This window comes from Bidens hawaiensis, unplaced genomic scaffold, assembly GCF_021521415.1.
Source record: "Bidens hawaiensis isolate Kalapana, Puna unplaced genomic scaffold, B.hawaiensis_p1.1 tig00037618_1, whole genome shotgun sequence".
Lineage (NCBI taxonomy): Eukaryota > Viridiplantae > Streptophyta > Magnoliopsida > Asterales > Asteraceae > Bidens > Bidens hawaiensis.
Window position 1 is genome coordinate 105,955 of NW_027496572.1, and position 23,344 is coordinate 129,298.

The following is a 23,344-nucleotide window of genomic DNA, read 5'->3' on the forward strand; positions in this document are numbered from 1 at the left end:
ATCTCCATCACGCTTTGTCTTAGTAACAGTAGCTAGCATAACTTTTGTTGGTTATTTTTTTATTCACGAGTGCTTGTGATTGGATGCCGGCATGTATGGATGGGTGTATGTTGTGTAGGGCTTTGCTTGCCTAAATATAAAGAGTAAACTCCTAGCTAAGTCAGTTAAGTGTCATTATGGATGTGATGGTCAAGCTTAGAAATTAACCTTGTCTCTATCCTTTTATTTTGAGCACAACTCTTTCTTTCTTTCTTAATTATTGATACCATTTGCAAGGTGCATGCATCAGTGTGTTACTTAATAGTCACTATATAATATAATTTGACAAGAGGCAACACATAATTGTCTCCAAATTCTTGTGGCCCATTTTAAATCATTAAAAAGGTAGCTCTACATACTAAATGGAACTTGTAAGTAGAGGTGTACGAAACCGGTTTTAAATCCAGACCGAACCGGTTTGGTCAACGACTGGTCAAAACCGGTTTGACTCAAACCGGTTCGGTTTATAAACCGGTTTAGAAGCAAGATAGGCCGGTCTGGTCACACCGGTTAGGTTCGGTTTCAAACCGGTTTTTCTCAAACCGGTTAAGCCGAACCTAACCGGTGTGACCAGGCCGGCCTATCTTGCTTCTAAACCGGTTTATAAACCGAACCAGTTTGAGTCAAACCAGTTTTTCTCACACCGGTTCGGAGCGGTTTGATAGATTTGAAGGGGAACCGGTCCTGAAACTGACAGTTTGGGTCGGTTTGAAAACCGGTTTGAGTGAAATCGGTTTTAAACCCAAACCGGTTCGGTTTGGTTTACTTAAAACCGGTCCCAAACCGGTTTTCTTTACACCTCTACTTGTAAGAATGTACATGACCACGTCATACACTCAATGGGCCATTTTCCTAGACAAGGCCCACCATTTTCTACACTTTGCAGTTGAACCGGACCGCATATTGGATCGGGTTTTAGTACTTTTCTCCTTCCAAACTCTAATTAATAATTTACTACTAGGTCAAGTTTCATTTTTGTTTATTCTAAACTTCATATTTTGTTCACTTTAAAAATATACAACAAAGGATAAATAAGTTTTATATTATATTCATACTAGTTGTATAAATATAAGTTTTCACATTTTATTTGTGACGATATCCGATTTTGAAGACAGTTAAATCCTGTTAATCAATGGATTGATAAAGCATCAAAACAATAACTGGGTTGTTTAGAAAACATCGTTAAATATTAGAGTCCATCTAAATTAGACTTATTTTTTATATCAAAACTCTTAACTGTTTGTATTTTGTTATAGTGTATAGTGCAATATTAAAACACGTCTAGAATTCGTATAAATTTAAAGTGTATCTTAGCTCTCCAAATTAAAGAAGAACTTAAACTTGTTTGAAACAATTACTAATATTGAATATAAAGGTGCATAAACCGGTTCCAAATTCTAAATCAGTTCAGGTTGGCTAACAAAAGCCAAAACTTGTTTGGTTTTCACTGGGTGGGTTCATGCTAAGCGGGTTAGATTATAAACCGGTTCCACACCATGGTTCAATCGGGTCGAAACCAGTTTCTACTGTACTAGATCCAAACCAGTTCAAGCCCTTTTGTTTCACTTTCACATCTAATTAGAGGTGCATAAACCAGGTATTTTGTAGGAACCTGTTCCGGGTGTAGTTGGGTATTTGATCGAGTTTTACGGGTTTCGGTTCGGGTCGGGTTTTGAGTGGGTAAACGTGTAACTGGTTCCGACGGGTCCGGTCCTGGGTACAGATACATGGAGTGATGGAGAAACCCAATACTAGATCGTACCCGAGTCAATGGACAAATGGGTCTGAGAGGCCCCAAATACAGGCTAAGCCCAATTCTTATCCATTACAACATTAACGCCGTTAGCACTTAACGGATTGTAAACCAGAATGCCTATCATCACACAAATTAACTTAATAAAATAAAATAAAATAAATTGAAACTGAAACCCTAGGTTGCAGGTAGTAATCTAATCTAATGGCGACGTCAATTTCGATACTCCGTTCACCTATATCATCACCTCCTACCGTCGATTCCACGAATCTGTGCTTCAAATCTTCTATTGTTCACAATAATAATTTATATGTTTCGTCTTCTTTGAGGAAAGATGTTAGGGTTAGCAGACGGTGTTATAGGTCTCCGGTCACTGCGGCGGCTTCGGATAAGTATCTGGATTACATACCGAAACAGTTCAGAGAAGAAAACCTAAAAGACGGATGTGATTATTATTATTATTATTATTATTATTATATGTAGCTTGACGTCATTATTTACAGAAAACTGATTTGAAACTAGTGCTGTTCACGAGTCAAGCTTGAGCTCGAAATTAATCGAACCAGCTCAGCTAGGCTCGAGCTTGTTTTTGATGTTAAACGAGCCTAAGATTGAGCCAACGAGCTGTGCCGAGCTTGGGACGAGATAGGCTTGGTTACAAAAATGAGCCAAATCAGCTCAGTTAGTTTCGAATCAAGTTTTTTTTAGCTAGTTTATTCTAGATTTTATCGAGCGAGCCACAATCCCAAGCTTCGAGCAGCGAGCTTTTTGAATATACTTATGAAGTAGCTACTACAGTTATACCTCTTAGAATATTAAGTTCACTGTTGCAATTACCTACTTTGAAATTAGAAATGATTTAAACTAGGGGTGCACAAACAAGATCGGATTACAAAAAACTCGAAAGGAGTTATCGATCCCGAGATTGAGCCTTGTATGGGAAGCTCGCTAAAGTCTTACCAAGCCTTGTGTATTTTTAAGTTTGACCTCTTTTGGACTTCTATGTATTCATTTCTTACTACATGAGCTCGAACCGAGCCTAGGCTTATCTAAGGTTTTTCTCAAAATGTATAAAAATAACTAAATATTTAGGGTTTAGTCGAGCTCTTGTAAGTTAAACGAGCCGAGCCCGAGCCTAGTCGAGATCATGCTTGGTTCATTTACACCTCTAATTGAGACAATCAACTCTTAACTTTAATTGAAGAACACAATATGAGAATAGAAGTTTAATTTCCACTTCATAAACACTTATTTCAGCAATTAGAAAGCTCAGTTTTTTAGTGATGGACAATTACAAAAAAGCTCGAAAGGAGCTGAGCCTTTTCAAGCTCAAGGTATTATCGAGCCAGAGCTTGAGCCTTGTATGGAAGCTCGCTTAGCTCGTTGAGTCTTAACAAGCCTTGTGCATTTTTAAGTTTTACATCTTTTGGACTTCTATGTATTAATTTCACATTGCACAGCGGAGCTCGAGCTGAGGGTTGGCTTGTTTAAGGTACTACACGAGCTCAAGCTGAGTTTAGGCTCGTTTAAGGTTATTCTCAAAATATATAATAAATAATTAAAAACGTGTATAATTTGATAAATAATAGACGAGCCAAGCCGAGCCGGAGCTTGAAAAAAGACGCACTAGTCGAACTCAAGCTTTATAAAAGAGCTTGAAACGTGCTGAGCATGGGCTATACAGTATACACCCCTAACTGAAACAATTGCCTCCAACTTTGGTAAACCACAACTAAGGAAGATAATATGAAAACAGAAGCTTTATTTCCATTTAACAAATACTTAATTCAGCAATTAACCGGCTCAATTTTTCAGTGATGGACAATTACAAGAATGTTCCTCAATATCTGTACGGTCTTAGTCCTACACAAATGGACATGTTCATGACAGAAGATAATCCAGTAAGGCGGCAAGCAGAAAGCGTTACAGAGGTGTCTTTATTATGCAGTTTCTTTCTTTAATTAAACCAACGGCTATTGTATTTTGTTTAATTGTATTTCTTTTTAACAGGAAACGATATCATCATCTCATAATTACTTAAATCATGGAGGAATGTGGAGTTTATCTGGAATGCATGATAAGGGTCCCGCAAAATACAGTATGAGTGTAAGCATGTATCGTGGTGGAGGCAGAGGAGCTGGAAGACCTAGAAGTGCTCCACCCGATTTGCCATCATTGCTTTTAGATGCAAGAATTTGCTACCTAGGAATGCCAGTAAGAAAGTTATTTTATTAATTAATTTTAAGTTGAAAGTGTAGAAAATCCAGCAGTGATTGTTTCAATTTTGTTTCTTCTAGATTGTTCCAGCAGTGACCGAGCTTCTTGTTGCTCAATTTATGTATTTGGATTATGACAATCCATCGAAACCTATATACTTATACATAAATTCATCTGGAAGGTTAATCAGGCATCATGTGGTGGCGTTGATAGCCGAAAGACAAGGGCACATGCACCGATCAGCCGGTGTCCCGATGATTGAGTGCTATGTGCCTTATGTCCAAGGCTTGATGCAAAACTACTATCGAGCCTGGGGTCTCACCGGAAGCAGCCTCTCTATACCTATGGGATAGAGGTAAGGCTGTCTACATCTTACCCTCCTCATACCCTACCATAGCATTGCTATTGGTGGGATATACTGAGTACGATAAATTCATCTGGAACTCAGGTGATTGTTTGTTTCCCCCTTTTTCTATTTACGTTTTTAAAACATCAGAAATTGTCTTCGATCTTGATGATTTGATTTTTTTCAATAATCTATTGCTTAGAATGAAAAAATGGAGACAGTTGGATCTGAAACAAAGGCATATGCAATTGCTGACATCATGGCTGTAAGCATTATTAGCACATTTTTGTTGTATGTAGTACTAAAATATGCAATTATCATTGTTTTGTTTCTTATTCTGCCTGAAGTATTGCAAGTCGGAGGTGTATACGGTCAACTGTGGAATGGCATTTGGTCAAGCAGCTATGTTACTGTCCCTTGGAACTAAAGGATATCGTGCTTTACAGCCAAATTCATCCAGTACGTTTTCATTTCTTTTAAAAGAAAGTTATTTTTGGACCAACCATTATATTAGTATTTTACTGATGTGTGTTTTGTTTTGTATTGCAGCAAAGTTGTATCTACCTAAAGTGAGCCGATCAAGCGGGGCTGCCGTAGAAATGTGGATTAAGGCCAAGGAGCTGGACGCAAACACAGATTCTTACTTGGAGCTTCTAGAGAAAGGAATTGGGAAACCTAAAGATGAAATTAATAAAGATATCATGCGACCTAAGTACTTTCAAGCCCAGGAAGCTATTGATTATGGCATTGCTGACAAAATAATCAGCTCTAAAGATAATGCCTTCGATAAACGGGTATGTTTTTTTTCCTTATTGTCTTCGTTTAGCAAGTCTTTAGCAATCGATTGTTTTTCTTTTTTAGAATTATGAGGAGATTCTTGCACAAACAAAAGCCGCTAGGAGAGCAGTTGGTGGCGCACAGTCAGCTCCATCTGGATTTAGGTGAAACTGTGGTGGTATCTGATTTGTATGATATTGTTATGCTTTTACTGTTTTAGCCACAGGGTTGGGATAAACTGGTATTGTTTGTTGTATACGGTCGGTCATACATGAAAGAATTTTGACTTTCTGTAGTTGTAGTGTGGCCAATTTGATGTGAAAAGTAGTATGTGCTTTTGGACCATAAACACGTGGGCAGTTAATCTGTAAAACCAGATGCAGGTGACAAATGTTGATGTGCACTGTCTGCAATCGACAAATGTTGCAGCTGGCAAAAGACTTGTTTGAGTCATCTTTTAATATGAGTTACTCAAAGAAACAATGTTGCTTTTATTTATCCCCCATTTTATTGATCAAAAGAGGTCTATTATCAAAGATGGCGTTTCTCGTGTTTCATATGAAAGCGACTGCCAATACCGCATGAACTATCTCATTCTCTCTTCTTGTAAATTCGTGTTTGCTCGGTGACTATTAGCCCATTGTGGTCTAATGAGTTAATAACCATTTTTGTACGTTTGCAATTTGCACAATTTAACATTACGTGTTCTGTGAAGACTGATGAATCGGTTCATACAATGTTTGGTTTAGTTACAAGATTGTTTGCTTCAATACTACTATAAAAATAAATAAAATTGATTACATAAATATATAATATATTTTATTAATAATGTACACACCAGGCACAAATGTCTTTGATTCTTCTCTTATTTAGGGGGTGCTTGTGATTGCTTATTTTAGCCAACTTATAACATTTTGAAAAGTTAAAAAGGTGTTTTGGATTGCTTATTGTGGAGAAGATAAGTTATAATATTATGACTTTTAACTTATCTCAAAAATAGCTTGATCTAGTTACAAATATGTATGCCTTACAACCACGCTCTAGTCTCGTTTAATACGTAAGGTTAGGGCTGTCATAACATGTCGGACACGACAAGATAATACACGATGACTTGTGGTACTAAACACGAACACGACACGATAACTAATCGTGTCATTTTTTTCAAAACACGAACACAAACATGTTTAGTAACATGTTAACCTGTTAAGAGACATATTTAAACATAAAATGAATATTACATGTGTAATGAAACAAAATTTTTCCAGATAAGCATAAAAGTTTTAGTTAATACATAATCAATAACATATTTTAAACAAAAAACCACACTCATTAACATATATGAAACTAAAAACCACAAATCCATAACATACTTTAAACAAAAACACCATACAAACAAATCATAACATCAATTAGAAATATAATAGCGGGTTCGGACGGACATGCGTGAAATGTCGTACTAACAGGTTAAAACCCATGTATGTTAAGTAGGGTCCGGTCATCTATATTATCATTAAAACATATTAGGTGGACAAAATGGTAATTTAACCGATAAATTAAATACCCTCCTAACTCTCCGGCTAAATCATCTTCTTTCCGGCAATAATTTTCCGGCTGAGCCTCCATTCATTGCTATTTATGTCGACGATTCCCTTGACGTCCATGTATACCGACGATGTCCTCCTTCATCTAGCTATAAACAATTTCTTTTCGATTACAATTCCGGCTTCCTAACCCTAATCCAATTGTTTCTCTATTGCTTTCGTCTCTCCGACGTATCGGTTCGAATCTCTCTTACCGGAACTAATAATTAAGCGCTTACGTTCTGCTTATGCTGTGAGTCAATTGTTGTATGTTATGTTCTTTGATTTATCTGCGTTTAGCTAAATTAGGTTGAAATTTGTATAATTTAGCTTGAATATGATGTGGGTTTTGCTAAATTAGGTTAGACCCAGATGTGGGTTTTATTAAATTTAGGGTTTTGGAATTTGTAGGACAAAGAGGGTATTCCGCCGGATCAACAGAGGTTGTTTTTTGCCAGTTGGAGGATGGAAGAACACTTTCGGATTACAACATCCAGAAAGAGTCAACGCTTCATCGGCTGAGAGGTGGAACTATGATCAAGGTCAAGACTCTTACTGGCAAGGAAATTGACATTGATTTTGAGCCGACGGATACGATTGATAGGATCAAGGAAAGAGTTGAAGAGAAGGAAGGGATCCCGCCTGTGCACAAAGGTTTGGCTTTCGTATGTTTGAATTTATGATTAGGGGTTGTAAACGAACCGGACTGAACTAGGCCGTGCTCGTGTTCAAGCGAACATTTCACGAACACCTAACCAAATGAAATTTCTTGTTTGTGAACGCTTCACGAACACAAACAGCGTTTTATAAGATTTGGCTAACTTATATGTTAATTTACATATATGTTAATCATATAATACTCAATAAATGTATTTTTGTTTTAAAGCCTAAATCTATATGATAAGATTAGAAAGTCATTTAAAAAAATTATAAAAAACCTTCAATAAACAAACAAACAATAATCAACATAAACGAACGTCAACGAACACCTTACCGAACGTTAACGAACACAACTGAACAAACATGGCCTCTGTTCGCGTTTGTTCATTTAGTTGATCGAAGAAAATTCCTTGTTCATGTTCATCAGTTTATTAAATGAAAGAAAAGAAACGAACTCAAAACAGTTTATGAACGGTCCAATTAACGTTTGGTTCATTTACAGCTCTATATATGATCTTGAATTGATTTGAAATAAGTGTTGTGAATGGTGTTGCAGGTTGATATATGCTGGGAAACAGCTTGCAGACGACAAAACAGCAAAGGATTACAACATTGAAGGAGGATCTGTACTGCATCTGGTTCTTGCTTTAAGAGGTGGCGGCTGTTGGTAATCTTTGAATAAATAAAAGATGAAATTGAGAGCTATGGCATATCAAACTATAACATAATTGAGCTCTCACTCTATGATGATATTCCTTATGGTTTTATCTGATTCTCCTCTTTACAATCTTTGTACTTCGATTATGTCTTTTTTAATCTTTTTTTTTTTTTTTATATTTGCATTGGAATAACTCCTGTTCTCTTTTATAAATTCTGGTTTTTGCATAAAAAGTTTTTTTTTTTTTTTTTTTTGCTTTCAGTAGGAAAACAAGTGCGGGGGATGTTGGTCCTGGGGTGGTTGAGAATATAAAATACGATTTGTATTTAATATTTCAATCTCTATTTTTAGCATTGTAGAACTAATGTTAGTTTTAACCGAAAGATTAATGCTTGAAAAACTTAGGGACATACCTGGATCAACAACGAACAAACTTTTTACACAATAAGATTTGCTATTGCTTATAAGTTCTATGCGCTCGTTTTACGTTTACCTTGTGAATGCCATTATCTATTACTAAAAAAGTAGAGTATGTATTATTGCATTTTGTGAACTTTTAGGGAGTTTTGATTCGGCTTTCAAAATTGATTTGATGATAAATTGAAGCCAGAATATGAATCGGAAAGTCACCTTGATTGCAATTTAGCGTCGCTGGAGACACAATATAATGTTGCCTGAGATGATACTTTGATAATCACAATTGAGCCGGAGACATGGTGCATTGAATTTTACGGCGTCTCATAAGGGATGTGATGTATGTATTATAATGTAATAATATAGATTAATGTATTTTTACATTTTAACAATGATTTGAGAGAAGTTAAAATATAAACATTCCCATTATTTATATTAAGTTATTTGTATAAAAGATTTAATGCTAAAAAACATTCATACTCTTAAAATCCACATATATACCTCTCTTATGGGGTTTGACTGCTCGCCGATTTGACTTGGATCACGTGGTCTTGTTTTTTAACTTTTAAAACTATGTTTTTTTCCCAAATTCTATTTATGTTGTTACGCCGTATTTGTATGTTTCGGCGTCACTTTTAATAGAAACGCTAACATACAAGTTATTAAAACAACTTCATGGTTTCACTTTTTTTTTGTTCATAAATGTGTTTACAGTTTAGGATTACCTTTTGTAAGAATTCTCTATATATAGTTAATATTGTTGTCACGTTCTTAGTTAATTTGCATTCTGATATGATTATCCAAAACTGAGTTACCCGCCGCAACGCGCGGGCACTCTTACTAGTATCGTGTTAATAGGTCAATGTCATAAATTATGAGCATTAAGTGTAAGGAAAAAGTAAAATAAGGAATCCTAAACACTTTCTTATGAAAGTAAGCAACATAAGTGATCCATGTAGACAGCGAATAATAAGTCACATTACACGATGATGATTGTTATTTTCCTCCGTGTGAGAAACAAATACAATACAAATACAATACACACACCTCTCTTCCTCTGGTATTAACGTTACCTTGATACATCTGAATATGATGAAATCAAAATCAAATCATCAAAGCTAATTGATCGCCATCGTTTACAGATCGGATCTTCAGTTATCTCAACCTTTAACCCTAATTAATTTATGCTTCAGTTTTAGCTTAAACGTCTTACACTTCACATCGCCATGGTCGTCTGCAAGTGCCGAAAGGTATACTAATTCAATACCTATTTATTTACTTATTATTATTATTATTATATACATTACAATAATAGGTTTAATAATTTTAGCCATTTGAATTCACAGCTGCTTTTATATCAAACCTAGCTTACCTAACCTACCTACTAATCACACTTGCTGTCAATTTTACATCTTAGATCCAAATTTGTAAACATGTATGTATTTGTATTCTCTAAGTGTGTGTGTGTTCCACTATTAACAGTGTTGTAGGACTCGCTAGGCGTTCAACTAGCGACTAATCGGATTGTAATATTTATATGTGTATTTTCTAAATTATACACACACAAGTGTCGAAAGGTATTCTGATTTCCTATCAAGTTATATACATTATGCTAGGTTTTATCTAGGCCTCCGAGTTCACACGCTTTTAGATCAAACAGAATTTGTATTACGATTGCTATAAATTTGAGATCTTATATCCAAAACTTGCATACATGTATGTGTGTATTCTAGAAGAGTGTGTGTGTGTGTGCGTGTTCCACTATAAACAGTGTTGTAGAACTTGTTAGGCGCTCAGCTAGCGGCTAATCAGATTGTAATATTTATATGTATATTTTTTTAAGTATACACACACACACATGATGGTGGTCTGCAGGTGCTGAAAGGTATTCTGATTTTCTGTTAAGTTATATACATTACATTACATTACATTACACTAGTATTAATTTTAGGCATTTGAATTCACATGATTAGAGCTGCTTTTAGATCAAACCGAATTATTTTAGAAGAGTGTCTTATTTATCCTTGCAAATTGTTTAATCCGCTTTAAACAGCGTTTTAGAACTCGCTTTGTTGGCCGGTGGGGGAACGGCTAATGATTAATACGGATTAATCGGATTGTAATTTTTGTATGTAGTTTTTAAACATTATACACACACACTATAAATTACATATAAAAGTTCACTTAAATTCCTACAAAGTTCCACATAGTATAGTTTAAACAAAAACAATAAACGTAAACATAACAAGCCAATGAGAAAACCAAGGTCCAATTGCCTTTCCTAGAAGAAAAAAAGGTCTGACTTTAATCGATTTTTACGGACTGTCTATAAGTGCATCCGATTAGCTGAACTCACATTGGTGAGGTAGCGTCCTAGCGATCACTGATTAATCGGCGTCTTGAAACGATTGTTCCCGGGTATTGCTGCTATTGTTGTGGTTGTGACTAAAACTTGTTGATTAGGGATTGCAGTGCATAAATTATCAGCGACTTGAAACAATTTTTACAACACTGACTAAAACTTGTTGATTAGAGATTGCCATGCAGAATTTCTTCTGTTATTATTATGAATAAGTACTAACCAAGGCGGAGGTGTTACTTACAGGCAACTAAATTGTACTGCTTTGTACACAAAGTCCCTGTTTGTGGAGAATGCATATGTTTTCCAGAGCACCAAATCTGTGTGGTACGTTTGTGATATATCACTGTATAATGATTGCTTGTATCTGTCATGCTTGCCAGTTGTTTGAAACTATTGTGTTGATTTTATAGGTTCGTACATACTCAGACTGGGTGATTGATGGAGAGTATGACTGGCCTCCAAAGTGTTGCAAATGTCAAGATGTGCTTGAAGAAAATGGTCAAACGACAAGACTGGGTTGCTTGCGTATGCTATTCCACACTCAGAAACATGCATCATTTGTTTATAGTTTTAAAACCATACTGTTGAGTTAACTACTTTGTATTAACTTTTTGTATGTTTTCAGATGCCATACATACAAGTTGCTTGGTTTCACATATTAAAAGTTATCCTCCTCACACTGCACCTGCTGGATATGTTTGTCCAGCATGTTCAACTTCGGTAAGGTCTAATTGTTTTGTTATGCAGTGTATAACCTGTTTATTGGGATTGTTTTTATAAAAGAATGATTTGTTCTTACTAAATATTTGATCTTTCTCTACAGATATGGCCTCCTAAAAGTATTAAAGATTCTGGGTCTCGTTTACATTCGCAGTTGAAGGAAGCTATTGTTCAGGTAATCCCGTTTCAAAGATTCATACGTATTTCGTTGTTCAAAGTTTGCTGAAGTGTTGAACTAGATCCATATTATTGTTGAAAATGCTGTTTGGCTTATGTTGTTGTATGATAACGACATGCAGACTGGAATTGAGAAGAATGTGTTTGGAAACAATCCGGTTTCAATGGCAGCAAGGCCCGAGCCTTCTTCAGTAACAAAAGATGATGTAGGAAATGGTTCTACTAAACCTTTAAGCATAGATATTGTTGAAATAGACGCGCCTAATTCAGCAAATCATTTAAGAAGCCCGCCTTCCAGTGTTGTAAGTTCTTTTTTCTTTTTCTAGTCTTTATTTTACCTGCATTAGTAGTTTTTCTGACGTTTGAGAATGAAATGCAGCCTGGTGCTATGACAAGAAAGAGTGCTCAACAAGTTGAAAGGCAAAATTCCGAGGTTTCGTATTATGCAGATGATGAAGATGCTAACCGCAAGAAGTACTCCAGGAGAGGTGAGTAAATAAATAAGAAAATAACGTTATCACAGTGAAAATGAAGAATAATGATTGATTTTTGTAATGTTGATTATTGGCAGGAAGCTTTCGCAATCAGTTTTTGAGGAGATTGGTACCTTTCTGGTCAAGTGCATTGCCGACTTTACCAGTTACCACACCGCTTAAAAAAGACGCAAACACAGATGACACTCATAGGCCCCACCATAGACCTTCAAGGATGGATCCAAGGAAAATACTTCTTGTCATAGCAATCATGTAAGATTTTCCTTATTCTCATTATTTTTTTGTTTTATTTTCTGAACATATTATTAATATATGTATGGATTTGGTTGGATGCAGGGCGTGCTTGGCAACGATGGGCATTCTGTATTACAGAATTGCACAACGCGATTTTGGAGAAGAAGTGGTTCAAGAAGTGGAGCAGTGATCGATTATATATGATTCGGATTGCAGATTATGTTTACTTTTGGACATCCCTCCTTTGTTTAAATTGATATGGTTTACGGTTATAAGTGTTTTTGTTACTTTATTACAACCGACCTCCAAACTATTTCTGATGTTGCATACGATAACCAGCATAGATTTATCTTTTTCGGTTTTTGCACTTAAAAGGGTATAATGAACACATGCTTGTTTCATTCATGGTCGTTTATTAAATAAACAAATGAACATGAACAAAAAAAAGTTTGTATATTGATTAAACAATGAACACGTGTCGTAAGTTTGTTCATTTGACCTGCTTGGCTGCTTCAATTGTTGGCTTGGGTTTTCGTATTCACTCACTTAGCTTATGCCAATAATGTGTGTTATGCACGTTTTGAAGAGAAAAACGTTCTTGCGCTGCAAATAGTAATTGATTTTATGTTCGTATTATACCGAATTAAGCAAATGGTCATTGGTCTTATGTTTATAATATACCGAATTACATATACACCAACAAATATGCTATATATGAAAGTTCTGTCGACCTCGTAACGTTTATACTATTAGGCAAGATTTTTTAAGATCCCAACAATCAAGATTTTTGCTTCGACGATTAGAGTATCGCTGGACAAGAAGCCTTTTTTGTCATCATATAGATCACTTAACAACATAAAGCATGGAAATCCCCACCCGTCAGTCGTCTTGCAGAACCAGTGGTCAGCTTCTGCAATATCATATCATGCATGTTTTAACACAACCATTAAGAGATCCAAATATGCATATATATCATGTCTACGAACTTTAAGCACCTTCACATTTGTGGCCACCGACATTCTGGTTTTTTACCCGAATCCTGAACTTTGCATACACTTTCCAGTCGTCCGACTGTGAACTAGAACCAACATCATGCGGTCTTAGAAAGATCGAAAGATTTGTGTTTTTTCCTGTTTTGAATCCCTTAGGATACAATGACAATTTCCTGCATTATACGTATCATTATTCGATTTAGCCAGACACTATACTGGCTGAAAAACTTATGAAACAAATTAACATACCATTTCACTTTTCCAACTTTAAAATCTTCTGAATACAACGGTTCGTCTTTCAAGATGGAAAACTTAGAAATCGTCCACACGTGAGTATTCATAGTCGTCAGAGGCTTCATCATCGACAGACATTGATCTTTTTGTGTATATTTCGGGACAACGAAAACCTCAGCTCCAAACTCACATGAATCCCCAAAAAGGTAACCATTGTCGGGTTCCTTAAATGACTCCAATGATATGAGTTTGCGAAAGCCCCATCTGGTTTTTTTCTCGTGAAACCTTTTACGTTTTCCGTCACCACCTAGTACATAAACACATTACAAAAATCGTGGAATGAAACAACATTGTTGGTTGTAAAAGAGTAATGTTGAATGTCGTACCTTGAATGGTTAGATAGTTATGTCGTATATGATCGTATATCAAGATCTTGAAGTAGACGTGAACCTCCCATTCTTTTTCGAGGTTTTTAGTGTCGCATATGACTAGATAAACGGATATGTGATCGTAAACGAATTCTTTCGCACTTCCATTCGGATACACTTCTAGTTTCCTAAAAGTTAATAAACATTTATTTTTCTGTAATTATATATACACAAAAGTTCATCACATTTAAAATAAGGGTTGTGTTACACGTACCATCTGTATCCGCTAGCTTCAAAAACGTCAGATTCGTATTTTTCTATCCCGGCTTCACACAAAAGGGAGAATGACTCAATCTTCAACTTGTAGTGTGCCGGTTCGTTATTCCCACTAGATATCGATACACCTACAATTAAACGTTTATTAGCGACTGAAAACCGTTAAAAATGCGCAATTACCATAACCAAAATAAATTAAAATCTTACTTACTTCTTGAAAGTGCCATTGTTTCATGAGCTTCCATATCTTTCTTCCTACATATTTGATTCCTATACAATTTTTCAACAAGATCAATAAACGCTTTATCAACATTCACGGCTCTTAACGCAGACGTCTCAACGAAACACAAAGACTCTTTCTCAGCAAACGATTTCCCAACCTCGGTTGAAACCATAACCAACTACCGCGCGAAAAACAGAGGGTCGAGGCTACCCTTGGCCCTCGCTATGCTTCGCCCTTGTCGGTAGTGTTGCAAAAATCCTAACAAGGCCCGATTAATCGTTAGTCTCCACTTCACTTATTAATTTTGGGCTAATCAGTCAACGATAAAATCCGACCAAAATCGACGGTTTCCGGTAATATTCCGACCATAATCAGTGGTTTTCAGTGAAATTCCGACCAAAATTAACGATTTCCTGCAAGATTCCATAAAAAACCAGCGGTTTCTGACAAGATTCAAGCCAATTTCCACCAAAATGTGTTTATGTATGTATAAAATTGAAAATTACATATAAAAATGTGTGTTTGTATGTAAACAATTGAAAATTATACATTAAAGTTCGATCCGATTAATCGCTAGTCCCCACCCCACCGCCTTACTAGCGACCAGTGATATGAACACTACATGTTGGCATGGGGCCCGGTTTGGTTGAAAACGGTTTTTTTGGTACACCTCTACCGCCAACAAAGAGTCAAAACTTTCTCATGTGCTAGTTGTGCACGATTTGGTTTGATTATTAGCCATAACTAATTTCGATTAATTGATCCGGTTTATTCGATTAGTTTTTGGTGTTTGGTTTGGTTTGGTTCGGTTAATAACCAAACCTAACTTGGGTTGAAATATTTTGCTTACAAATACATTAAATGGAGGTTTAAGTACACGAAATATCCTGTAGTTGTGTTACCGTTTGTGCTTGATATATTGCCGTGTGAGTCTACTCCGGTATAAAATTTAAATTGTTGTCTTTGCATGGGCTGGGCTATGCACTCTCTTTACCCTTGTCATGGGCTGAGTTCACCCCAACTGATTTTTGGTCCATTTGATAAAATTATGTAAATCACTTTATAATAAATATATGATTTAAGGACTATACTATTTATGTTGTTTAGAATATTGACCTCTGATTTTGTTAATCAAGACGGTCAATTCTTTCATGCCGTCAGGGCCGTCCTTGAGAGTGTGTGGACCCTTAAGGTCGCCGTGCGAGTAAATAAATATGAACTTGTATATATAACAAGTAAAAAAACGATAAGTGTGTTAACATTGAACCAAACACTACTATTTTAGCATTAGTAGTTTTTATTGGGCTGTTAATATTATATATAAAATATATATAATTTCTTGAAAATTATGGGCCCCTCGGGTTAGTGGGCTTTGTGCGGTTGCCTCACATTTTGTTTATTGTTTTTGTAGGTGATAATCTTATTTCTTGGCTGAAAAGCAACCAACGATTTCCCAAACGAGCTGCGAATGTGAATATAGTCCCACTGCAAACAATGCTACCGAAATTGTGTGGATCAGTAGATCACACATGCATTTTCTTCGAGACCTTCAATTCATGCCTCGCCACCTTACTATACGACGCTCTTATGCAACAATCATAGTGGTCATTTATCTCGGTCAAAATCTGATCTCTCACAAACGTGCAAAGCATAATTTGGTATACAAACACCTTTCCTAAATGGTTATCTATGTCTTTTTTCCAAACAATGCAGCCCCCAAGCTTTTTTAAGGAATCTCTAATTCAATACGAGATAACATTATCATTTAGTTACGGTAAATCTGAGTACATATGTACATATTAACATTAAAAATGTGATGAACATGTTTGTTAAGAAACAAATAGCCAAAATATATCTTACAAAAAAAGAAATAATAACAATAATAATAACAATAATAATAATAATAACACAACTTTGTGCAGCCAATCAATATCTTCAACTTGTGATTGCGTATTGGGAATTTATAGATTTGTTTTTGTGCAATTGTGTGGTGAGGAAAATTATTATTTACAGAGTTAGTGTTAATCGTACGAATCTTACGTATAAATTATAAAACAATACACGATCATTACGTGTATTTTAAAATATTAAGCATTGTATAACGTGTATTCACATAACATGCAAACTACACGCAATTTTCAGAAAACTTTTTACTTTAACTACAATCTAGCTATATTTGAGAAATATTATTAATACAACATTATAACGTGTGATTGATGAGATCATATCCTTTAATTTTAGTATATTTTAGCCGAGTCAAAGGCAGCCCACACTGGACACCTTAACATGATCTTTCTTTTTTATACTTCTGGTAACTAATTCGTAAAACCCTATTAGGTTACACGTGTTATGTTACACGAGTTGAATAAATAAAATATTAAAAAGAAATTGGTTTTAATTAATCCTAACTATCATCTATTGATAAATAGCAGTCCCAACTTCATATTTTGGATGGTGGGACTAAAGGGGTATTTTTTTTTCAACGTTCTGCGACTAACGGATGTTTAACTCCGTTAGTTTGCTGCTTACGTGGCATGCCTAGCGGACGGCTAGAAAATAAACTTTTTAATTGGGACTATTGTTTGCCAATAGGGCATAGTTGAGATTATTTAAAACCAGTTTTGTTAAAGAGAAACATGATTATTTTCATGTAATGTTGTTACATAGATGTTTATTGATAATTAGATGTTTCATGAAAGCATCAGACTAACGGATGGTTAACTCCGGTAGTTACAGACATTTGTTATAAAATACATCTTTAGTTGAGACTGACACAAGTTAAGAGTGAAATTGTAATAAGACATTGTTGAAATTATTTAAATAGTTAGTAATAAATATTTAAAAATTCTCAAAATTTATGTTGGGCTCACAATTTTGTGACATGTGGTGTCGCAATTACTTATTTATTAGATATACATGTTTAATAGCATAGTAATAGTTTTTCTCACGTAGTCGATACAACTAAAGTAGTTTTCACTTTTTTCTCGGATAAATATTGATGCAAGATATATATAATGTGAATTTAATCCATACATATATAAACCGAGACAACTTTTTTTACATTATTTAAAATTGTCTCGTCAAAAACTTAAATCAATGAGTTTAAACAACTCGAGTTTAAATATAAGCTTATTTAATAATTTTAAATGTGTCTGAGCCTATACCTCATTTAATAAATATTAAACAAGCTCAAGTTCGAACTTCACATTGGACTATTCAACAATTTGAAGAGACATAACACATATGTGTCAAAAACAGGCAAATTTACACTACGCATAAAATATTCCGGACGAAAAACGGCTAAATTTACACTAATGCGCGAAAAAATAGGGGGACGGGGCCACCCCTGGCCCTCATTATACTTCGCCCCTGTTTTTAAGTTTTATATATTTACAAAAGGACTATTAGTTTTTTTCTTTCTATTTAATTATTATTATTACTATAGAATATAAGTTCTATATATAAAATTGTAAATATGTAAATTCATTAAAGCTTAAACGAGTCTATTATTTACGAGTTTCGGAGTTTGACTAGGTTCGCAAACGTAAATGAGTCTCTTATTTATATAAACATAACCATAGTTATATATGTTATAACAAACTAAACAGCTAGCATATAACATATGTATTAAATAACAAGTGAATCGAGTTTGAGCTTGAATTATTTTTAACGAGCTGATCTTGAGCTTGATAGATAATGAGACGGGCTCAACTCGATCTCTTGTATTAAACAAGTCGAGCTCAACTCTCGTGAAATTAAGCAAGCCAAGCTCTAACTTAAACCTACCCGTTTCCACTCCTATCAAGAGTAACAAAAAACTTGTATTAATTGTAACAATGAGTTTGTAGATGAGTTGCTACATATTATCACTTCTAAAATTAATAATAAACAAAAAACCTTTCCATAACAAAACATTAGTGACCTTTTATAACTATTTTAGCTTAAAACAAAACGTTTATATATGTGTTTTCTGTTTCTTGCAAGACATTTCAATTCAACTCAAGAACATGCATGCACCCTTGATCACAACTATATATATATATATATATATATATATATATATATATATATATTCCTAGCTTTTGTCACACTCAACACCATTATTCAATCTATAAATACAACATGAAATCTTACATTAAAAACATTCATACCATAATATTAACAAACCAAAATAAGTTCAATAGTTTAGTTATAGACTTATAATGGACACTGAGGTTGAAAACCAAGCCCCTCTTCTTGAAACAACATCACTTGTTGCCGAAACCGTCGAAAGAACCCCAATCCAAACCGCAATCAGCCAAACATTCGAAAGCACGTCTCACTTAGCCAATCTTTTACCCACTGGCTCGGTTATCGCATTTCAATTCCTCTCACCTATATTCACAAACCACGGCTCGTGTGACCCTATAAGCCAGGCCATGACCATTGCACTTGTAGCTATATTTGGTCTTTCTTGTTTTCTCTTAAGTTTCACTGATAGCTTTAGTGATAAAGATGGCAACATATGTTACGGATTCGCTACAATACACGGGTTGTATGTCCTAGACGGGACTATAACTTTACCACCAGAAGTTGCATCTAAATATAAATTAAGATTCATTGACTTCATCCATGCGTTCATGTCGATTATGGTTTTCGCAGCAGTGGTACTATTTGATGATAATGTGGTGAATTGTTTTTATCCGTCGCCGTCGGATGAAGTGAAACATCTTCTTGGGACACTACCTGTTGGATTGGGAGTGTTGTTTAGTATGTTGTTTGTTGTGTTCCCTACACAACGTCATGGGATTGGGTTTCCGGTTACGAATAATATTATTGGTGACATCTTATGATCATCAAACTATATATGATCATAATAGGTTTATAACACTATATAAACATATACAGAAATTAGTAGATATGTATTATATAAATATATATGGTGTATTTAATTGGTTCCAGTTTGTTGCTGGTTGCCCTATTATTAATAAAATCTCTTTCCTGTTATGATGATTCTTTCTTCATGCAAGAACTAATCCGTCACTGGTTTGGTCCTGTCATGGACTTATCATAAAAGCTACAAATCCTGACCAATAAAGCGTTTGATGTGTAAACACGTCTTGGTATTTACACTTTACAATCATTGGACCGTTTGCGGTGAGTACCTGGACTAGTTGGTAAATCCAAGCGTTCAAGTACAAAACAAGCAACAATGATCATGAAACATTTGATATGTCTTAGAATTACTTAATAATAATAATAATAATACATTTTTGTTATACAAGATACATGAGATACTTTAGCTTATTTTGTTACCATATAGGCACATCAATCACCTGGTAACCATTTTTTTTCCTAATTTTGTTTCTTATTATTTTAAACTTAGCTTGAATTAATCATGGTTACGCCAAAGTGTCTAGAAAACTTGCGTAGCAAATAGCCCAGTTTTCTATTAGTCGATATTCTCCAGCACCGCGCTAGAAGATCTAAGGATACCGGCGTTTACATTGAAAGTACGATTATAAGTAGTAGATGTGGCCCGCGGATGGTGCACTCGATGCCCAAAAACATCCACGTGTGACGTGTCTCTTTTTTATTGGTCAAATCAATTCATATTTTTTATTTTATTAACGAACAACCACAAATCAATAAATCCATGTCTATTTTGAAATATTTAACTAGTCACATATGTTTTTGACGGTTCAAATCATGTTCATTTAGTGAATTTCCTTAAAAATAGTGGTACATACATGACATTTTTCGATTGATTTCTTACTTTCTTTCAAGAAGTCACCCTCCTAGGCATGGTTATAGATATCGCATCTGGACTGAAGTCAATTAATCACCGATTAATCGCTAACCGGTGCCCTGACGACTAGTTGTCGATTAATTGCTATTTGGCAAAGCTGGTCAAAATTGATGTATATTTGAAACATTGGTTATAAATTCCAATCCGATTGATTGCTAGTTTCTACCCAACTGACTGACTAGCGACTAATGAGTTTTACAACACTATCCCTAGCCTTATAGAGTTATAGGTATGCCAATGTCAATACTCAAATAAGAATGCAAAGCCCAACACGACATCCAGCAAGCCGCATCCGTCCAGCTAAGCCCAAGATCCACCTAACTAAGCCCAAGACTCATATTAGCCCACCAGCATGTCATCCGATTAATAACTCCAGGCCTCCAGCCCACATGACAAAAGATACAAAGTGACAAAACTGTGAAAACATTTATTAGACACATAACACATAAATAAATTATAAAATCCATAAATGTTTGATTATAGAATCGTGAGAAATTTTCTGATCCTCATGTTCCCTGTATGTGACCGTGCATCTTGAGATTTTGTATTGTGTTTCGGTTCGTTGGGTGCTACTAATATCGTCTTCCTTGTACGAAAATAGATTAAAACATATTCATAAAATAGAAAGAAAACCGCAGTTTACTCTAAATGTAATTATAGTTACTAGTTAGCTACACGGATCCATCATTAATTCATAGTGTGTTTTAAATATCGTGTAATTTGGTGAAACAAATAAGTACATTTAGTTGTAAAATGGAATTAAGTGCAAAAGTTAAAAGGCTAGAAATGGAAGTGCCTTAGCGTATGGGTGATGAGTTTGTGTCGTATTTCACAATGAGAAGCTAAAATGAGTTTAAAAGTTATATATTTAATTTCAAAATATTGCTTTCTTTAAAAGTTATATATATAATTTGAATGGTTCGTAATGATGTGGTGTTGAACCGAAAACCGATTCAATTGAGTAATGTGGTGGGAAATATTAAAGCGCTGGGTTACTTGTGGGTGCGGTTGAGATCGAACATGTTGGCGCTAACATGGGAAAGATGGTGTTATTTAAACTCTCATGTGTAAATGTAATATTTGTTCTTTGGTGTTTTGTTTTGATGGATTTTTTGGTGGTGCCTTTTGTTTTGAGTCGGTTAACTTCTTGCTATTCCGTGTCTTGGTGTTTAATAACGTTTAATAGAGGTGAAAAAAAACGAACCAAAAATGACTCAAACAACTAATAGCTGAACGTTCGGTTTTGTTTTCTTGATAACCAATATTACCGTTCAGTCTTAGTTAAGTTTTGTTTGGATGTTTGTTATTGGATATATGGCCAAATTATATATTTTGGGTCAAGATATTTTAATCAAAGGTTTTAGGCTCAACACCAATTCTTTTCAGTGACAAACATTTCAAGCCACTAACACATAACTTAAAACCAACCTATGCCCGGACCGAATGCATATGAAAAACCAAAACCGAACAGTTTCATGAGACCAAAAAATCGAAAAACGTGCGCTAATGTTAACAAGATTTTTATAACTTTTTTCAATTACCAAAATATAAGGGATATGTATTCTTTTAACCGTGAGAACCTGCAACACTCATGGGATAACGGAAAAGATAAAACGCTATTTGCGCGCTTAGTGTTGCATCATTGCTAGAAACTTTACCTACTTTAGACATCACTTTTAAACAACCCAAAGCCATAGTTGTTCCCAAGACAACATATTACATCATCATACTTGCTAATTTTAGTAACCATTTATTAAAACTTGTACAACTGTTTTAACATAAGTAGCTTAAAAGATCAAAAAGTAATCACACAAACAAATATTCTCCTTTAATTCTTGCTTTTGGTTTCTTGCAAGCTATATTTCAATTCAAGATAAGCTACAACACCCTTAGCTTTTGTGTTACTCAACAAACAATATTATCCAATCTATAAATACAAAAACTAACCCAATAATAATATTTCATAGTGTCAAAAAGTTATGGATACTAAGGTAGAAAACCAAGAAGCTCCACTTCTAGAAACAACACTTGTACCCGAACCCGTTGAGAAAACCCTGATCCAGAAAGCAATCAGCCAGACATTCCAAAGCACGGCTCACTTAGCCAATCTTTTGCCCACGGGTTCTGTCCTCGCTTTTCAACTACTTTCACCTATATTCACGAACCAAGGTGCGTGTGACCCAATGAGCCGAGGCATGGCCGCTATACTCATAGCACTATGTGGTCTTTCGTGTTTTCTCTTGAGTTTCACTGATAGTTTTAAAGATCGAGATGGTAATGTATGTTACGGGTTCGCTACAAAACGAGGGTTGTGTGTAATTGATGGAAATGCAACGTTACCACCCGAACTTGCATCCAAGTATAGATTAAGGTTTATAGATTTTGTGCATGCGTTTATGTCGGTTATGGTTTTTGTAGCTGTGACTTTGTTTGATGAAGATGTTGTGAATTGTTTTTGTCCGTCACCGTCGGATGAAACTAGAGAGCTTCTTAACGCGTTGCCGGTCGGATTGGGAGTTGTTTTTAGTATGTTGTTTGTTGTTTTCCCTACACAAAGACATGGAATAGGGTTTCCAGTTACAACTAATGACCATAGTTGAATGTGTTACCAATATATTGTGTAATAAAGTTGTGCTTACAATATTTATGACCAAGCTTTGCTTCTAAATTTGAGCATTTGAAAATATGAAAGTTGCAAGAACTTAAAAATAATGATTTTGTAGATTGTTCTATTATCAAGGACAAAATAATAATAATAATAATAATAATAATAATAATAATAATAATAATAATAATAAAAATAATAATAAGGAAATTTTTATGGGTATGGTTAAGGTAAACTAACATGGTATCATTAATCACCTAATACCATATCCGCTAAGATATAAAAAACTAATAAAAATATCCGGTCTCGTTAATGATATATGTCTCCATATTTTGTGCTTGCGTCGAGCATGGCCGGACCTTTATGGGGACGAGGAGGCATTCCGCCCCTTATTTCTGAGCTCAAAACTTCTAAATATAGCTCATAT

General features: G+C 35.0%; 4 protein-coding genes and 1 pseudogene across 4 annotated transcripts; 4 read left to right on the forward strand and 1 right to left on the reverse strand.

Moving 5' to 3' along the window:
• Nucleotides 1-1,965: 1,965 nt before the first annotated feature.
• On the forward strand, nucleotides 1,966-5,396 carry LOC143589563 (ATP-dependent Clp protease proteolytic subunit-related protein 1, chloroplastic-like). The gene is made up of 8 exons (XM_077070291.1): nucleotides 1,966-2,237; nucleotides 3,608-3,723; nucleotides 3,803-4,006; nucleotides 4,090-4,206; nucleotides 4,558-4,620; nucleotides 4,703-4,814; nucleotides 4,905-5,149; nucleotides 5,217-5,396. Exons 1-8 carry the CDS (start codon nucleotides 1,997-1,999, stop codon nucleotides 5,298-5,300), a joined length of 1,182 nt encoding a protein of 393 aa, XP_076926406.1. The 5' UTR covers nucleotides 1,966-1,996; the 3' UTR covers nucleotides 5,301-5,396.
• Nucleotides 5,397-9,541: 4,145 nt separating this feature from the next.
• Nucleotides 9,542-12,621, forward strand: LOC143589564 (uncharacterized). The gene is made up of 9 exons (XM_077070292.1): nucleotides 9,542-9,694; nucleotides 11,050-11,130; nucleotides 11,217-11,331; nucleotides 11,432-11,526; nucleotides 11,630-11,701; nucleotides 11,826-12,005; nucleotides 12,083-12,191; nucleotides 12,275-12,449; nucleotides 12,534-12,621. The coding sequence occupies exons 1-9, from the start codon at nucleotides 9,671-9,673 to the stop codon at nucleotides 12,619-12,621; spliced, it is 939 nt and encodes a 312-aa protein (XP_076926407.1). The 5' UTR covers nucleotides 9,542-9,670.
• A 627-nt stretch (nucleotides 12,622-13,248) lies between these two features.
• On the reverse strand, nucleotides 13,249-14,696 carry LOC143589565 (uncharacterized). Its single transcript, XM_077070293.1, has 5 exons — nucleotides 14,513-14,696; nucleotides 14,300-14,429; nucleotides 14,044-14,213; nucleotides 13,673-13,964; nucleotides 13,249-13,596 (listed from the first exon to the last, which is right to left on the reverse strand). The coding sequence occupies exons 1-5, from the start codon at nucleotides 14,694-14,696 to the stop codon at nucleotides 13,419-13,421; spliced, it is 954 nt and encodes a 317-aa protein (XP_076926408.1). The 3' UTR covers nucleotides 13,249-13,418.
• A 3,896-nt stretch (nucleotides 14,697-18,592) lies between these two features.
• Nucleotides 18,593-19,382, forward strand: LOC143589566 (protein DMP4 pseudogene; annotated as a pseudogene).
• Nucleotides 19,383-21,933: 2,551 nt separating this feature from the next.
• On the forward strand, nucleotides 21,934-22,912 carry LOC143589558 (protein DMP4-like). Its single transcript, XM_077070288.1, has one exon. It carries the CDS (start codon nucleotides 22,292-22,294, stop codon nucleotides 22,910-22,912), a length of 621 nt encoding a protein of 206 aa, XP_076926403.1. The 5' UTR covers nucleotides 21,934-22,291.
• Nucleotides 22,913-23,344: the final 432 nt, after the last annotated feature.

Coding starts and splice junctions, on each gene's coding strand:
- LOC143589563 (XM_077070291.1), top strand. CDS start 1,997: ATGGCGACGTCAATTTCGATACTCCGTTCACCTATATCATCACCTCCT. Junction 2,238..3,607: donor AGAAAACCTAAAAGACGGAT/GTGATTATTATT, acceptor TCAATTTTTCAG/TGATGGACAATTACAAGAAT. Junction 3,724..3,802: donor AAGCAGAAAGCGTTACAGAG/GTGTCTTTATTA, acceptor TCTTTTTAACAG/GAAACGATATCATCATCTCA.
- LOC143589564 (XM_077070292.1), top strand. CDS start 9,671: ATGGTCGTCTGCAAGTGCCGAAAG. Junction 11,131..11,216: donor CAGAGCACCAAATCTGTGTG/GTACGTTTGTGA, acceptor TTGATTTTATAG/GTTCGTACATACTCAGACTG. Junction 11,702..11,825: donor TGAAGGAAGCTATTGTTCAG/GTAATCCCGTTT, acceptor AACGACATGCAG/ACTGGAATTGAGAAGAATGT.
- LOC143589565 (XM_077070293.1), bottom strand. CDS start 14,696: ATGGTTTCAACCGAGGTTGGGAAATCGTTTGCTGAGAAAGAGTCTTTG. Junction 14,430..14,512: donor AACAATGGCACTTTCAAGAA/GTAAGTAAGATT, acceptor GTTTAATTGTAG/GTGTATCGATATCTAGTGGG. Junction 13,965..14,043: donor TAACTATCTAACCATTCAAG/GTACGACATTCA, acceptor TTTATGTACTAG/GTGGTGACGGAAAACGTAAA.
- LOC143589558 (XM_077070288.1), top strand. CDS start 22,292: ATGGATACTAAGGTAGAAAACCAAGAAGCTCCACTTCTAGAAACAACA.